Source organism: Argentina silus (assembly GCF_951799395.1).
Source record: "Argentina silus genome assembly, chromosome: 2".
Lineage (NCBI taxonomy): Eukaryota > Metazoa > Chordata > Actinopteri > Argentiniformes > Argentinidae > Argentina > Argentina silus.
The window spans coordinates 10,441,757-10,460,187 of record NC_139656.1 but is presented as its reverse complement, the minus strand read 5'-3'; the positions used below and the strand labels follow the sequence as shown (position 1 = coordinate 10,460,187).

The window sequence follows — 18,431 nt, the reverse complement described above, 5'->3', positions numbered from 1 at the left end:
TTGATTCGCTTTTGTGGCTCTAATGGTTAATGGGGTCAAGTCAAAGTATATTGGTCATATGCACAGGATACAAGTTGTAAACTGTACAATGAAATGCTTACTTTACAAGCTTCCTCTCAACAGTGCAGTAATATCACAGAAGCACAAATTAAATACACAATAGACAATACTGTAAGGCACAATAAGAGTACTAAGTCAATAACTATATCTAAAGTATACGAAGCAGGAAGGCAGGATAGGTGCTAATTGTCTCTTTTATGGTGCAGGTAAACGGCAGTAAACTCAACAGTAAATGGTACAATCCTGTTTGTTTCCAGGGACGTTTTTGCAAGTGTTGAGGCTTCGTATTAATTGTATTCACATTCAATGACTTGAAGACGGTAGGAACCCTATTCAAAGCTCGACTGTACATGGTTCAGTTACCCGATTATCAGCATCACCTATGATGCCTCTGCAGCTGGGGTCAGGGCTGCTACTGGGGCCAGGCTTGTAGGGTGGGGTAGTGTAGGGTCAGGTCCACAGCTACCGATCTGCACTGATGTCACCATTGATAGCCTGTCCCCAATTGCTTCATGCATGGGAATGAACCACTGCCAGGTGTCTACTGTAGCCTCCCCACCATCGCTCCCAGTCCCTGTAGGGGGATTATTGAGCTCCTAAACATAGTTTCACTGTTATGAGCATGGAATTGCCTAACTCTGAAATGCATCTTTCAGAATTGCCTGTATCTGTGATCTAATCTTTTTCATTGAATTTGGATATTTAGCTCCATTCGAATGTACAAGAAAAAGAACAGAAGCTCTGTATGATTCATTGGCATGACTCATGACTCCACCCAATGAGGCCAGAATTCCAATTTGCAGTAGCCTTTCATATTTCCATATGTATATATAATTTTTTTTCATCAGGTTTTACTAAATAATCTAGCCAACATCTTGATCATTGAAGTCCATATCCATATGCTTGCACACCTACCGTATCGGGTCAGGAACTCCCACCAGTCATTTACCAAATACACACTTACACACAATAACACTTATTTTTCTAATGTTTATTTTCTCTTGCACATCAGTCTTATTTACCATCATGACTGTCCATACTTTAAGCCTACAGTCCCATTATGTGGACTCACATTTGCGTGTCTGTCCCAAATCCCCACAAAAGGTTCAACTTTTGTCGAAAGGTGGCCGTGGGTTTGACACGTAATCAGAATGCATTAAAACTCTTCACATGAGGATACAAGTCTGCATCCATCAGCAAGAGAGCTTGGTGAGGAGACCAGCAGAGACTACTCCAGCCACATTTTTTGACAATTAAAAGATCTCTTATCTTGTGCAACAAAGACACCACCCACAAATAATAAGGCAACTGTTACAAATTACTTTAATTCATATCAGCTGACTACAAACATAATTGGGAGGGTTCAAACCGGGGAGGGGGGGTAACTAGTAATGACCAGAACACAAGGCCTGAATTTGCTTCCACTAAAGAGTGCTGCGCAACACACTTTTTAGTTTTTAATGGCTAAATCTGTAATTTCCTTCAGCAAAATTTTACTTAACGTCATAATTGAATATGAGATGAAGATATCCATTGTCCTCGCCAATCAGGATTTCACCATTTTCTCACATCAGTGCGACTCTGTCTACACTGATCAAGGCTCTCAACAGCAAAAACAGTCTTTGCACATGGTTTTAGTGGTGTGCAGAGCTCTTTTGCGGAAGCAAATTAGGGCCCTTGTAAAGGATATTGAACAGGAGCTCTTCACAGAGCAAGTTACAAAACCAGAGCACAGGGGCCAATCTTCTGTACACAAACACAGATTGCACTTCTGTCCATATCATTCTCCACCTCCCTGCTGCTTTTTCTTCTTCTTCTTGGGTTGGCTTGTGGGCTGTGTCTTGGCTTTCTTGGCTGGACTTGGCTGTGCAGGAGTCTCTCGTCCTCCAGGCTGTTTCCTCTTCTTGTTCTTCTTCTTGTTCTTTCCCTGTCCTTCTTCTCCTCCCTCTGGGTAGTCAGAGGTGGCTACAGCACCCTTCTCAGAGACTGGCACTTGCTTCTTGCGGTTACTTCGCTTCTTGGTCTCAGGCAGGAAGCCTTTCTTCTTTTTGAGGGCGTTCTGTTGGCCTTGCTCCTCCTTGGGTTTCTTGGTCTTCTTAATTTTGGGTTTTCTGTATATACATATTTAAAAAAAACAGGAGCAAAACATAACAATACATATATTGATATAATTGCACTATAGACCCCACACAAAAGGGAGACAGACATTTACTGCTGTCTACTCTTAATGTATGGTGCACATACAACAAACAAAAAATAACATTTGTAAACTCTTCTAAAGAACATAACTGTGTTACTCACGTGACTCCAAAGTGTTTCATGTTGGCCCAGTAGATGTCACCCAGCTGGCCTGTCTTCCTGAAGCCCAACACCTGGGTCATGGACTGGAGAACCCGCTGGAGAGGCTCCAGGTCCACTGCCAACTTCTGTCCAACACAAGACAGACATGCATGGTTAATGTGATATAGGGTACATTGCCCTGTGCAAGTAATGGGACAGTGAAGTATTTCTTCTTTTGGCTCTATGCTCCAAAGGTGTGGATTTCAAACTGTTACTATGAAGTTAAAGTCGAGATTCTCAGCTTTTATTTGAGGGTATTTGTGTACATATTTCACCATTTAGAAATGACAACACTTTTTATACATAGTCCCCCTTTTTCAGGGCACCAAAAGTAATTGGACAATTGGCTTGACAGGTGTTTCTGGTAAGTCAGGTGTGTTCCGTCACATCATTTGTGCAGGCATAAGAGAACTGTCAATGTCTAGTATTGATTCTAGGCTTTGCATTTGCCTTTGTAGTTTGCTATTGGTGTCTGAAGACCAAAGCTATTATTAGGCTGCAATAAAATTTGGCTTGCCAAAATCAACAGTTTGGAACATCATTAAAAAGAAAAAAAAAAAGCACTGGGGAGCTCAGCAATTGCAAATGGGCTGGTAGGCCAAGGAAGACTACAGTGGATGACCAAAGAATGCTCACCGTAATTAAGAATACAGATCAGGAAACTCTCCAGGAGGTAGGCATGGATGTGTCAGAGACTACCTTCCGCATAATATGTCACCAGAGGAACTACAGAGGTATCACTGCTAGGTGCAAACCACTAGTTATCCTCAAAAAGGATGGTCAGGTTACACTTTGCTAAAAAGTACCTAAAAGGCCTGCAAAGGTCTGGAAAAGGGTCTTGTGGACAGATAAGATGAATATTATCTTATATTATATGTACCAGAGTGATTGCAAGTGGAAAGTTTGGAGAAAAAGGGTCTTAATTGATTATTGCTGACGCAGAAGCAGAATGTATTCAGAAGTATACAGAAACATCTTGTCTGCTTGAGTACAAGCAAATGCCTCCAAATTCATTGGATGGCGCTTCATCATACAGTAAGACAATGACACAAAACATACTGCCATAGCAACTAGGGAGTTTTTCAGGGTCAAAAAGCAGACTGGCCAAGTCAATCTTCAGACTGAAATCCAATTGAACATGCATTTCATTTCCTGATAAGAATTTAGGCAAAAAGACCTCAAAACAAACAACTGATGATGGCTGCAGTACAGGCCTGGCAGAGCATCACCATAGAATACTAAACATGAGTGCTTCATTTGGACAATATATGAATCCCATTAATTACGGTGGCTTGAAATAGGGGGACTACATGGGGGACTAATGTGGGGGACTCATTTCTAAATGGAAACCAATATGTACATAAATACCATAAAATAAAAGCTGAGAATATCTACTTTAACCTCATAGTAAATGTTTGATTTAAAATCCAAACTTTTGGACTATAGAGCCAAAAGAAGAACAAATGCTTCACTGTCCCCTTACTTACACAGTGCACTGTACAGTATATGGTCACCATAGAAGTGTAAGTGGTGATGATAATCTTATTTTACCCTGCTGGGTATATTAATTTATAAATAACAATCCCATTTCCAAGGGACAATGCTGTAAAGAAGTTTGTTTACCTGCTGGTGGACATTGTTGACAAGGAACCGGCTGAGCTCCAAGGCTTTGAGCACCTTCTCCTGGACCACCTTATTCTTACTCTGGACGACAGACTGCAGACTCTGACGACAAGAAAGAACAACATTGTAGTCATCATTTGTCAGCTGTAGACATGTTAGTCACATTCAAATCAAGTATGTTTACTTATGAAATTAGAGGAAAATGAAATCTCCATTGCTGGGGTTACCATTTGTTATGTTGGATAGAGATTGATAGATTCATCTGGTTTGCAGTGAGCTGTCATGTTTCCTATTGTAACATTCTTTCATGTTTGGGCTGGTATGAGATAGTGATGGTGTTTGATGCCTACCACTGACACCTGGCCCACGGCTTTGTGACACAGCTCTGCCCAGGGGGCGCCCGCCAACAGCTGCTGCACCTCCCTGCTCTGCAGAGCCCGCAGCACCATGGCACAGGCCTGGCTCTGCAACACACACACCAAATCAATGTGAAACCCTCAATGGACAGATGCCACTGACCCACCCATACATACACACACCCCACCTGTTGGTGTTCTCTGACTCCTGTTGTGATGTGTTCCACTGTAGTCTCCAGCAGGTTTACACAGAGAACCTGCCATGTACACAAGATAAAAAAACATCCAATGATCAAGTTGTATTACATTTACACCAGCATATTGACGGCATCATCTGTATGCTAAAATTATTAAGCTAATCGAATAGGTGGAACACATGAACCCATGTTATGTTTTTTTAATTAAAATTTTTCTATAGCACTTTGTTAACTGCTGTCTACTGATTCAGACAGTCTGAGGCCAGGTGTGTGTATTGACAGGATTGACTCACTGGGAAGCGGGTAAAGAGGTCTATGAACATGAGGCCTGATAGAGGACTCTTCCTGCGCGTCATGAAGGAGCAGAGCGCCTCTTTAAAGATTGCTGTCACCCTCTCCACATCCACGTTCCCCATGTATCTCAACTGGAAACATAATGAGGGGAGGTCATCATTTCAACAGGTTAACACACTTCCCATACCTTTATATCAGCTAATCCCATCCCCTCTATGGGGCTTACCTCTTCAGCAGTGACATCTGTTGTCTTTGTGTCTGCTGAGGCCACTGCGGTGGGCACACCGCCTCTCAGTACTTTGACCAGGTATAGAGCCGCACTGAGACACACAGGATTAAAAAAAAAATGGGTTGACAGGATTTCTTTTGTTCTAATGTGAAATTTGATGAGGTAAAAATATGCCTGTGCCTAAAAGTCCTTTTAATCATTGTATTTGTGGTTCACAATGTGATTTTTAAATCTGTATTTTTGTACTGTCAATTGATGTATTATTGTGGAGTGACGCTTAAATCATCCATCCATCCAATCTTAAAACAGGCTGGTTGTCTCACCTGAAGAAGAAGAGTGAGACTGAGGAGTCAGAGAGTCTCTGGGCTTTAGTCATAAGCTTCTCCAGCAGGTCGTGGAGCTCCCCCTGCCTGTCACCCACAGTCTTACAGTACTGCTTGGCCCGACACAGCTGGTTCCTGGAAGAAGGATACTTTGTTCAATCATTAACATTTGTATCAAAATGATAACGGTGGGGGTATTAGCACTGGTGTTTGCATAAAGGCAGCGTTGTTTGCAAGGTGTGACAGTTCTGTAATGCAATCTAATCTACTTAGCTGACTACACACTCCAAGGGCAGACACAAACACTAACATATTCACTCATGTCAAATGCACCAAACTAAGAGAAGAGTTACAGCGGTTGCTAGCCTAGGTAAAATCCCGAGACAGAGGTGTGTGTCTGTGTGTATTAGACTGTTAGTCTGTCTACAGTACCTGAAGATGTCTGCAGCCTTGCGAAGGAAGTCTTGCTCCTGTTGGTCACTCTCGGAGCTCATGCCACTCTCTATGACACTGAGCAGGGGCTCCACCATGCCCAGTACCAGGGGGCTGCTGCCCTGCTTGGCCAGAAACACCTCCAACAGGTCCAGCACCTGGACACCACATATAACCACAGGACCACATCACCAGAGGCAGCAATGGGAAAGGCAGCAGTCAGAGACTAACATTGTGCCTATTGTAGCGAGGGTATTCTAATCCAGGTCCAATAGCAATACTGGTTTTCACCATTCCCCTGATTCAGACCTGGGAAACTAGATGAGTGGAATATCTGGCATTGCCAATCATCGATCACAATTTCTGCTTTCCAAACAGATCAGTCAGAAACGATGTTGTCTCTTCTCTTGTAATTACCTTAATCTTGAAGTCCCTGACCAGGGTCTTCTCCTTGCGCAGTTTATCCTTCTGGTCCTTTTTAGCCTGGATCTTCTTTTTCTGTTCTAAGAAAAGCGCTGCGATATTGTCGTCTAGCTTCATCATGGCCTCATCGTCCAGTTCGTCATCATCACTTCCATCCTTCTCAGTGGCCTGAGACCGAGAAAGGAAGACCAGTCCAGTTATCTTCAATAACATGCATCTCTTATTTTTCCACACTTTCCTCCTCACACAGCACTTGAGTAAACCACTGCATGGAATTATAAAAATACTATATTAGTGATAATTTTAGTAATTGACAGTGGGTAGGTTCTTATCTGGAGCAACTAGGTACATTCAAAGGAAGCAGGCAACCACATAAGGTTTTTCTTGTGATGCTTGCATTAAGTGAAACCAAACAATTGTCTAGGAAAAATCTCAAGGCTAAGACACTTACCAAAGCATTCTCGTTCTGTAGGACCTTCATCAGCTCCAAACGGAAGTTCTGGTCCACCTCTTCGTTCTCCTCTTCCACCATGGCTTCATCCCCCTCCTCCTCGTCATCATCATCTGATGTGTCAGACTCATCCTGTAAAAGCAATTACACAACCAAGCATTATGATTAGCCGAGAGGGAAACAAAAACAGCAAAACCTCTATCGTTCTATTTGAATGATCAGTGCGCACAACATAATAATTTCTCCCTTCCTAGGATTATCTCACAAAATGTCTACTTTGCCTCCATGGAAAATAAAGACAGGCTGCTTACTACATCAGCATGATTTGTGGCTACCAGCACAGCAAACCTTGGTTACAATGTTTCCAATTTAGTTTGAGTCGCGGGTGCATCAGTGATTCTCTTGTCATACTGATCTGCAACAAGTGGCAGCAGCAGTCACATCTGGTGAATAACACACTTGAGGGTGTGCTAAATCATGGTTTTAGCACAGCTGAGCTGGTCGTTGAAACTGTTTTTAGCACACCCTTGTGTGTTATTTCTTTATTTTATGTAGCTACAGTAGGATGTGCATACCTCCTCCAATTAGAGATAAGCAGAACTAAATACAATGACTAGCATTCGGTTACCAGTGGAATTTGGAAATGTTGGAAATATTTAGCATACACAGTAGATTAATGTGAAGACTGGTGAGAAAGAACTAACCTCCATTTCCTCATCTTGGTCCTCCTCTCCTTTCTTTGTTATGCCTTTCTTTGAGTCTTTTTCATCGATCACCACAACAGCACTGTCCTCCTCATCCTTATCTGGATCAAGAACCTGTGGATAAAATGCTTCAAATGTTAAGATATACAATATTTAAAGAAATAAAAGTTGTTTTTTGTGTGATTAGCCTTGTGTCAGTGACAACATAATATTAGCATATGGTGTTTAGGTTTTCTTGGTGCATCACAAATATAGCAACTGTGCTACAATAACAATACTCTCTTCTTTCCTCACACAGCGCACCTCCACATTCTCTTGTCCCTGCGAGCTCTGTGCCACTACTTACATCTAGGATGGCTGTCAGGGCCCTGGCAGTGACATGGGGACAGATTCCAGTGAAGACGGTCTTGCAGACGTGGCGGATGTGACGGCTGGGCTGGGACAGGAGAGAGAGCAGGATGTCCACCACCACCTCCACCCAGTGGGGCTCCTCCTCTTCTTCTGTTGCTGCACCTGGGGAAGGACAGAGAGGGATAGAATCAATGGCTGCAGCACTGAACATAGTGGGGGTTGTTGTTGTTCCAACTTCATCAACATGGTCACAGTAGGTTCAAATTAAGTAACATGTGTTCATATAGCACACAAAATCTGCAGTATGGCATCAAAATGACCAAAAATGTAATATTGAAGTAGAAACTGATGAGTTCTTGCTGATTAAAAATAGTTAGTAAAACTCATATCTTCAGGCTCATCTTCAGCTTTAGGAAGGTTAATCTAAACTGATTCTGTGCCACTGTTTGTTGACACTGGGACTTACCTGTGGCATTCTTTTTCTTCCTAGACTTCTTCTCTTGGGCCTTCTTCATGCAGTTCTGCAAATCCTGCATCAGGTCCACCAAATCCTCTGGGGGCTACGTAGAAGTAAACATAGAATTAAAATAAAAAAATCTCTGGAACTAGTGGGTGCTGACTTCCCAACTTTCTAGAATACTTTGGTTTCTATCCACATCTGTTCTGAGTAGATTAGCCTACATTGAAGAGGTGAATGCCAACAAGCAGGAATAGTTGTTGGAAAGCAGACGTCGCTGGAGTCGGGCCTTTCTTCTTTATCAGAGTCTCCACAGATGCCAGCATACTGTAGACGCATCAAAATCACAGGTTATCAACTTTTACACTTTTTGTTACACTAACCACAAGAACACAACTCTGGTCATCAGTATTGACTAAGTAACACTAAGTTAGAGGTGCAAGCATTAGAAAGTGAAAACATACTTTGAACACCCTCTCACTTGCTATATCGCATGGTATACATTGCCCTCCATAAGTATTGGAAAGAGGAAGCATTTTGTCTTTTTGCTCTATACTCCAACAGTTTGGATTTGAAATCAAGCAACTACTATGGGGTCAAAGTAGAGATTCTCAGCTTTAATTCAATGTTTTTTTCCAGATTGGGTTCACCATTTTATTTTTGATTTTTTTAAACATACCATTTCAGGGCTCCAAAAGTATTAGAAAAAAAAACAACAACATATAATATCCAAGTAAAGTACTCATGTTTAGTATTTGGTTGACAGTCCTTTGCATGCAATAACTGCCTGAAGTCTGCGACCCATTGACCCCACCAGACGCTGGGTGATGCTCTGGTGATGCTCTGCCAGGACTGTACCGCAACCATCTTCAGTTGTTGTTTGTTTTTGTCTTTTTGCCTAAAATCTTATCAGGAAATGAAATGCATGTTCAATTGGATTTAAATCTGAAGATTGACTTGGCCAAAAAGTGGAAAGTTCTTGACTGGCTCTGAAAAATTCCCTAGTTGCTATGGCAGTATCTTTGCGGTCATTGTCTGACTGTATGACAAAGTGCCATAAAATGAATTTGGAGGCATTTGCTTGTACTCGAGCAGACAAGATGTTTCTGTACACTTCAGAATAGATTCTGCTGCTACTGCCAGCAGTAACATCATCAGTTAAGACAAGTTACCAGTTATTGTGGCAGCTATACATATATATATATATATACACACACACAGAGCACTTTTTTTTTTTTTAGCAAACTGTAACCTAACCATCCTTTTTGAGGATAACTAGTGGTTTGCACCTTGCAGTGAAGCATCTGTAGTTCGGCTGGTGATTAATTCTGCGGATGGCAGTCTCTGACACATTCACGCCTACCCCCTGGAGAGTGTTCCTGTTCTGTGGGACAGTTGTTTTTTTGTTTTTTCTTAATTATGGTGAGCATTCTTTGATCATCCACTGTAGAAGTATTCCTTGGCCTACCAGCCCATTTGCGATTGCTGAGCTCACCAGTGTTTTCTTTCTTTTTTAATGATGTTACAAACTGTTGAATTTTAGCTATGTTTCTAATGGATATTTCTGATATGTCACCCTCATAATGGCTTCCTTGACTTTCATTGATGTCTCTTTGGTCCTCATGTTGACAGACATCAATAGCAGACACCAAAGGTAAATGCAACGCCTAAAATCAATACTAGACATTGATAGCTCTCTTATGCCTGCACAAATTATGTGATGAAACACACCTTAGACACCTGTCAAGACAACTTCCCAATACTTTTGGTGGCCTAAAATAAGGGGACTATGTATAAAAATGGTTGTAATTTCTAAATGAGAAAAAAAGAAAACACTGAATTGAAGCTGAGAATCTCTACTTTAGCCTCATAGTAATTGTTTGATTTCAAATCCAAACTGTTGGAGTATAGAGCTAAAAGAAGACAAAATGCTTTCCAATACTTATGGAGTGCACTGTATAACCTCTGCCATCTCCCTCTCATGTGACAACCTAACCCCCACCCATTTAGACAGCATTGCTTAGAGTTCTAAAGTGTGCCGTCAGAACGTCCTTACTTACTTCCGGTTCAAGACGAAAATCCTCATTAATTTTCCCCATCTGGAAGTGCTAGTATAAGCTTTGTGTTGCATAAAGGCTTACACTTTCTTGTATGTTTTCTTGTATGATTAACTAGAGTTTGATTAGTCTCTAAGTTAGCTAACTGATTTTCAAGTTTTGACATGGAGATAAAATAATTGAGAAACATTACCAGAACCAAACGCTAGTTAATCGGACAAGAAAACATACAACAAAGTGTATACCTGTGTAACACAACACTTGTATTGTTTTTGAAAAAATCCTGATGGGAAAAATGAATGGGGATTTTTGGCTTAAACCGGAGTAAGTTCACAGACAACATTTTGACGAAACCACCTCTCCTCTCTATACATTATGATCCTTACTTGTCCCAGGCCTGTCTCTGTGCAGGGCTGAAGGGCTGGGTACTCTGGACGTATTTGGGCTGGTTGAGTAGGGCGTCTGCGTATTTCACCAGGCAGTAGATCCAGATGTTGCCGTCAGCTGTCACGCCCTGGACGTGCCTCTGGTTGAGTGCTGCCACCTCAGTGGAGTCTCCCAGCACCGGCAGGTGGTTCATGTAGTGCAAGAGTCTGTGGAGTGGGAGTGCAGAGAGGCCCATGAATACTCCATGGAATGTGACCTAAATTACCTGTAATGTGTAGTGTACATAACCACTCCAACTGCAGTGTATTCAAGCAATATTAATTTCACTATATGATGTGAATACACAGTTTGTGTGGTAATTCTATTTTTATTACTTGAAATTGTACACTCAGAACACCATGCATTGATGCATTATATTATGCTGAGTCTGACATACAAATGCAGATGTTTGCCTTTAAAGGCACCATATGCAGGAATGCGCCCTCTTTTCACTGCAATGGGAATTGCAATGTCAATTCAGAAGTGTCTCCTCCTCTCTCCCTCCCCCCCTCACTCAATGCAAATTACTTCTGAAACAATGTATGTCAATCATTTTTACATTTTTATCCAGCGAATGTCTTAGTTACATGACCTTGCAACAGACCTAGCAAAGGACCTGTATGGTTGGAATGTAGTTGTTATTTAGTTTGGAAATTAACCAGCCAGTGGAGACACTCACATTTCACATGAAACGAGTGCTTTACCAACAGCTGTGCATTCATACTGCGACAGAAAACCCTGTCACGGATACCGCACACTACGCCTTTCCGAAGTCCCATTATCTCCCTAAAATACTCGCCAGCTCAGCTTTGTGAAGCCGTGTCAGTCACCGAAGGCGAGGGTGCGTGACTGGCTAACTTATCCCGCTAATCCCGAAGTTAACCCTAACAAATCCCCTCATTCCCCAAACAAAACTCCGACAGGGCTGTAATGGCAAACAGGACACTTACTAGGATAAATCATCAGAATACAATGTTAGAAAAGTTTTTGCACACAAAGCTTCAGTTGCTTAGGTCAGCTTCTAGCACTGACAAATGCTTGCCTGCAGATCAGGCGGTAGGTAGCCAATGAGCAAGTTGCAGGTTACATGCCAACAGCAAATGATAGACGCCCAGAAACATTTTGGAAAAGCAAATTCAGGAAGAAGGGCAGACTCTTGGCAGGTGCACGCACTGTCACAGAAGCTACATGTTGCACCTTACAGCAGAAGCTACAAGCTACATGTTGCACCTTTAATGGTACCTTTAACTGTGCAGATAACGGGTGTGCTGTTTGCCCAACCAATAAGAGCCGTTTTGTAATGGACCAGCACAGTACCTAGCTTTGCATGGTGAGTAGAGGTTCTTTTAGGCCCTTCTCAAACAGATCTTTCAACAACTTGGTAAGATGCAGCGGAAATCTACTGGGTTTTTTTTAATCACACAAACATATTTAGTACTGACACTCACGCCGCGGTGGTAGGTCTGGGTGTGGGAGCTGAATTATGCAGCAACCCAGAACCTCTACTGTCACAGGTTTTGTATTTCTACTGTATTGGAAAAAAAATAATAATAATCCCCCCTACCCCCAAACAGTTTGAGAAACTCTTGCTTGTTGGTGGCTCCATGGTGAACACAATTTATAGTTTGAAATGTTCCCTAGCCTTTAGTAACAAGTGCCTCATTCCCCATAGTATGTGTGTGTTTACTGAAGTGATCGTTGCAAGCATAGCAAGGATTGATAATCTCACCCAAAGAAGGAGTTGACGAGGGTGGTTCTGGTTGTGTCATTCAGGGGTATTAATAGTGTGCCCTCTGTCTCTGGTATGTCAGGGGTGGCCTTCTTTGCATTGAAGAATGCATGGAAAAAGACAAACCTGGTGCAATGACAGACAAAAAGATAGGTTAGCATCCATGATATATGACTGAATACAAACTTAGTGAAAGCAAATCCTGTTTGTATTGGTTGCATGACATGTGACAGCTTCTCACCTGGCTATATCCATGACCAGATCCTCCTCTTTCTTCACTTGGTTGTTCTCCACGATGGAGATGAGGCGTGGAATAATCCACTTCCTCAGGCGAAATATACAGTTATCTTTCCTGAGGAAAAAATTAGTAAGAGAGAGCTGAGAAACAAACATAAACTTCAAAGTCAGTGATAGCTGGTATAAGTGGGAGGTGAGTAAGTATTGTTGTGTACTGCGTGATTGAGCATGATAAAATTCTCTACAATAGAGAGGAGTGATGTGCTGGTCTGGGTATCTCGAGTGTTCCCTAGATTGTGGGACAAGGCCAATTCACTGGGTAAGAGGGCTGCTCAATCAACATTTTGATTCTCATTGTCTGGGGTCTCTGGTGAACTTGAAAGGCTTTAGATGGGTCAGGCCACAAAACGATTGGGAATCACCATCCTTTTTTTTCCAGAATTGTTTCTCATGTTTAAGATGGATTGGTGGATCTTTTAAACTTTATGATGTCCTCCTAGACTATTACTCACTGGGCTCTCCCCTCCTGGTTCTCTTTCTGCCTGCTGGTACTGAAGTCCAGGCACATCTCCATCTGAGGGTGGAGGAACATGTCCTTGAGCCAGTCGACGTAGCTCTGCAGAGCCGGGGGCCGAAGGTGCTGCACAACCCTCCAGACAGAGGGCACGACGGGATAGCCCTGGTTGGTGAGCAGGGAGAAGCCCAACATGACCGTGAGCTGCTTCTCCTGGTCGTCACAGCCTTGCAGGAAGTCGCCAACATATGTCTCCATTTCTGGGGCAAACTTGAAACGGTCTGGGAGCTAAGAGAAGGGGAACGGAACGTAAAGTGTGTTTAAGTCAGTTGTCAACAACCCAGCCATCTCAGTTTGTTGTAGCACAACACATTATTTAGAATATCATGGTTAGGGTCAGTGATGAGTAGTACAAACTCCTCACTACTGACGTTATCCCATTGCTCTCATTTCTGCTCATCTGTTTATGAGCTTTTTACTGTGAATTTTCTATGAAGGCCAGGAGATGGGAACCAACCTGAGCAGACACCACATGTTCTCCGTAGTACTTCATCACCTCCCCTGACATCACCTGCTTCAGCTGAGCCAGAGACAACAGGGGCAGGGCACTGCCCAGCAGACGGTAGCTCAGGTAACTGGAGCACAGACAGACAACGTCATTATTACACAGGTGAGGGCATTTTGCATTGTGAGGGCGATCTGCATGTATTGTTTGTAGAAATGCATATTCGGGAAAATGCAGAGGCTTCAAAATAGAGGTGGTGTTATTGGAAAGCTGAAAGTGGCAGGAGTGGGGGAGGGTTAGTCGAATCATGTAAGATTCTGTTTGGGGGTTTTAAATGCAGATGGGGAGACAAATCTCTTAATCCTGGTCCAATATTTACTGTGTGGGCCCAGGCTTGTCTTTCAGCATGCCATTGACGATGGTCTCCCTCCAAAAGAGCTCAAAGCTGTCCTCCCTCAGAGACACTTGCAACAAATCTATTGCCACGGCCGGCAGCAGACGGTCCTTCTTCACCGATTGGGCCGCCATCTTGAGAACCTCAATTAACCTGTTAAGGACAAGACAAGAAGACAACGGTTTAATGGTAAATATACTGCAATGCAAGCAGGGCAAGAAATTTACTTTGCTGCACCAAGCTGTGTAAACATGTTTACTATGTAAACGTTACAAGGCAAATTAAACTATATATTTAGTAATGATAGTTACTGTCTTTGATTGCCAACGACATCGTTGTTCCTCTGTGAATTCAGCGTTATAGTTTTCTGTATTTTTTGCGCATTTTGACATGAACAAACACGAGTTTTGATAATGAAATCCTGCGCCATGCTGTTCAAAAATCCTAGGGAGAACCCTGCAATGTATGAGGTAGAGGTCTTCACAGGTCCAAAAATGTGGACCAGTTCCGAAATGTGGATTTCCTACCGGAATGGACCCGTTCTTATTTTTGAAATAAAGACACCCCAACCCGAACAGACCTGTCAACAGTCATACCCGAATGGACCCGTGAACAATGAGACCCGAAACCCGTTATGGTTCTAGTCCTGACCTGATTATACCCGAGTAGGCTAATTTAGCAAATAGTGCTTTATAGTCCTTACAGACTGACTGTAGCCTACATTTTGAGGAATAGTCTTCCTCCCTCTCTTCTTTACCTCTGTACCTCTGTAAAGAAGGCCTCCATGAAGGAGGTGTTTTGAATTAACAAACAGCTTATTCTGATAAGGCAATTTATGCACGCACTCAAAGTTGTGATGAACGTGACAGCAAAAATGAAATATTATGACTTGATGGTTTTGAAGAGATTGTAATAATGCTGGGGGGGCTTACTTTGGGATGTTTTCTGTGGTGATGATACTGGAGGTGCCCAGAAGCTTCTTGAGTTTCTTGGGTTTGAGGACCTGGGGGAACTTCTGCATCGCCACTAGAAGAAGCTGCAGCTGCTCTGGGGTGCTGAAGGCAGAGGACAGGTCGCTCTGCAGGGCTCCCAGCAGCACCTCCTCAAACACCTCCTCTGATGTCTGACACACACACAAACACACATTTCATGCTGAAAAAACATCATCTGAGATGAACCTGTGAACGTAGTCTTTGTGAATACATGTCACAAAGACTACCAGCATACTACTGTAAGAGGAATGATATGGACTAACTCACCTCAGACAGGATGTCCACCATGGTCTTCCGGGGGAGATCCCTCAGGTGTTCTGTGTATTGTGAAAGGCTCTGAAGGAGCTGGACACACTCCAGCACCACCAGAGGCTCCTGACAGACAGACAGACAGACGGGTCCGTCACAAATCAAAATAAGGAGTTATGGGAGTTAACAAGTTAATTTAGCTCCAACTTGGGCTAACCCATGTCACAAAGGTGGCTCACCTTTTAGCCCGGTAAATTACTATGAATCTTCAAGCTCTAACCTGCTCTGGGTCAGGCTAACCACATTATTATTAATTTGTGCCTTATGTCACATGCTGGGAATCTATAAAAATCCTTCATATCCCCTCATGTCAAACAAGACACATACATGGCTATGGTTCCAAAATGCACCGTAAGTCTTACCACAGCCTTCAATCTAAGTTCTGTTTACAATATATTGTGATATGTACGTGATGTGTACTGTATATACAGTTTATGCAGGCCACACTAGTCTGTTGTATCCATAAATTACAGATTAAGCAAACCGTTTTCATTTTCTGACAGACAAGTGTGGAAATCATTCTTACCTTTGGAAGGCGGGTGGACTGATACAGGGCAAGTACACCAAAGAAGTTTCCAAAAGTAGCATTTCTTATGAGTTTCTGCCAATGAGAACAGATATTTCAATTAAGACAAGACAAAATGGTATATTGTTTCAAGACATCAGTTAGGGTAAAGTTTTGTGTGAAATGTTATGGATTTACAGGTGGTATTGTTGGACATTACTAATTAGGACGAGTCATTAGAATTAAATACCTTCAATGCTTGTACACGCTTACCTTTTTCACTGTCTCCAAGTTGTGCTTTTCCTTTATTTGGTCAATTGCAGTACGCAGAGGGATCTCCTCAAACACGCTCAGGACCTGAGAACCAAAACAATAACCGTGATGACTCCTCCTGTAAATCCCTTCTCTGCTCACCTCGCTCACCACCTAAAATGAACCTGTTGCACTGACGTTGATGATGATGCTGCTGCACTGATGTTGATGATAGCATTACCTGTCCCAAAGCCAAGCTGAACCCTGGTCGGGCAGCCTCTCTGGTGTGAGCTAGGCCATCCACCAGTCTCTTCAGGGTGTACTTCAACTCATCCGGCTAGAGTAGACAAAACAGATACATTGGCAAGACATCAATCACACAGGCTGCATGGTTTACATTAAATGTACATATAGCTACTGTTGTATTATTGGGATAGTATTGCGGTCAGAACGCTTGACCTGCCTAAAAACAATGAATTGATGTCAGAGCCTTCCACTTTAGTTATGATAACCAGGTGTGACGGTAACTGCTGAGGCTAGCTAGCCGACAGCGCCTTTAGCTACCTACACTTCCAAGTATGTTCCTAGTACCATCTCTGGTTAAATGTTGAGGCGAATATTACTATTCCATACAAAACAATAAATCACATGGCTTGCAAGATACTCGCGATGTAGCTCGCTATCTATGTAGGTAAGCTAGCTGGCAAAAGTTAGTCTTACCTTTTCACTCTTTTTCAAATACTGTATGAGATTTTCAATAGCTTTCAGGCGTGTGTCCTGTTCAGGTTTAGCGATGTCCCAGAAGAAGTCAAGAAACTCTCGATTCTGCTGGAGAATACCTTTGGCATCGATGATTTTCGGTCGTACTGGTTCATTTTCAATCTCCCCCATGTCTACATGCATATTCGTTGCCATGCATGCGTACCGTGTGTGACTGTGGACAGAAAACGTGGGTGACCCGCAGGAGAGGAAAAAACGATTATTCTTCCGGGTTAAACGGATGTCACTATTTTTCTCCTCGAGCATATCTTAGTCTGTTTTCGTTATTATTGCAATGCATAAAATACAAGACAAATTACAAACTACATTTTACAATACATTTCCAAATGAAACAAAACAACTAAACAAAGACGGGGGGTTACATCAAGTTGAAAACAGATACACATACATTTGTGACAATAAGGTACATAACTATAATGAGCGATTTAACGTTACATTAAATTACACATTAAATTGATATATAATGATATATTTTCGAATTTCTAGACATGTTTTTCATAAATTTTTTGGGATTTAAAATTGGTGAAATCTATAATAAAAAAAGGTGAAAGATGGTCTGATACTTTTCCATTTGCAAACATGAATATGATATTTAACCATTATAATAATGATGTTCACTGAATTATCGACCTGAATGTCTTCTATATAAAAACGAATATGTGAGTACGTAAAAAGAGGAATATAAGTTATTCCAGAGAACCTCATTTAGCATAATGCTAGCAGGTTTTACAATCAAAAGTGTAGTCTTACATAGAGATGAAAGTCTGTTAGTATGACATTGCCTATATTTCATTTCTGTGGAAAGATAATTTAGAACAATTAAAGATCAGGATTTGAAAAGGGGGATTGAAAAAACATGTGCTCAAGGGTTTCCTTCTCTGAGGAACAAATGGTACATGGGACCCATCCTTGCTTTTCTGCACTTTGCCAGAGAGGTTTAAACTGTGCAGTCAACCTGTGATACTTGTGCGTTCTCAATGATACAGTTGTACCTGATCAAAGATTATAGACGTTTTTAGCTTCTCCTATGTCTGTGACCTGATTTATATGATATTTATAATTATGAGATCTATAATATTTATAATATCTCACATATTCAGTAAGACATGTTGGCCCCATGAATACAATTAACCATCACTTTTAGTTTATTGTCTTGACTCCTGAAGCATTATATTGATATGTGTTCCCCTGGTAAAAGATACCAATGATTATTTTCTTTAAATTATTACATATATTATGACATTTAAATTATATGATTTATTGACTCCCCTAAACGTTCAGAACACAGGAGAACAAAAGTCTTCAAACTGTTTGGCCTGTTTTGGCCTTTTGTGATTATACCTGTTTCTGTCTATCAAGGTAACAAATTAATCTTAATATTTCTTTTCCTTACAACTGGATGTTTTGTTCTGATGATATTTATTGCGCCCTCCCCCCTGCACAACAGGTATGAAGGGCACCCTTTCATGGTGGTCGCCTCTCTGTCCAGTG

The 18,431-nt window shown here is 41.9% G+C and overlaps 1 protein-coding gene across 1 annotated transcript; it reads right to left on the bottom strand.

Annotated features, from left to right (window-relative positions):
• Positions 1–1,048: 1,048 nt before the first annotated feature.
• Positions 1,049–17,102, bottom strand: mybbp1a (MYB binding protein (P160) 1a). The gene is made up of 27 exons (XM_083692287.1): positions 16,881–17,102; positions 16,402–16,497; positions 16,182–16,265; positions 15,930–16,004; positions 15,362–15,469; positions 15,035–15,225; positions 14,088–14,255; positions 13,721–13,838; positions 13,202–13,491; positions 12,694–12,804; positions 12,453–12,578; positions 10,684–10,890; positions 8,465–8,567; positions 8,250–8,343; positions 7,779–7,945; positions 7,433–7,546; positions 6,729–6,860; positions 6,272–6,445; positions 5,855–6,012; positions 5,423–5,557; positions 5,097–5,190; positions 4,870–5,001; positions 4,568–4,636; positions 4,374–4,487; positions 4,024–4,125; positions 2,362–2,486; positions 1,049–2,171 (listed from the first exon to the last, which is right to left on the bottom strand). Exons 1-27 carry the CDS (start codon positions 17,073–17,075, stop codon positions 1,841–1,843), a joined length of 3,813 nt encoding a protein of 1,270 aa, XP_083548413.1. The 5' UTR covers positions 17,076–17,102; the 3' UTR covers positions 1,049–1,840.
• Positions 17,103–18,431: the final 1,329 nt, after the last annotated feature.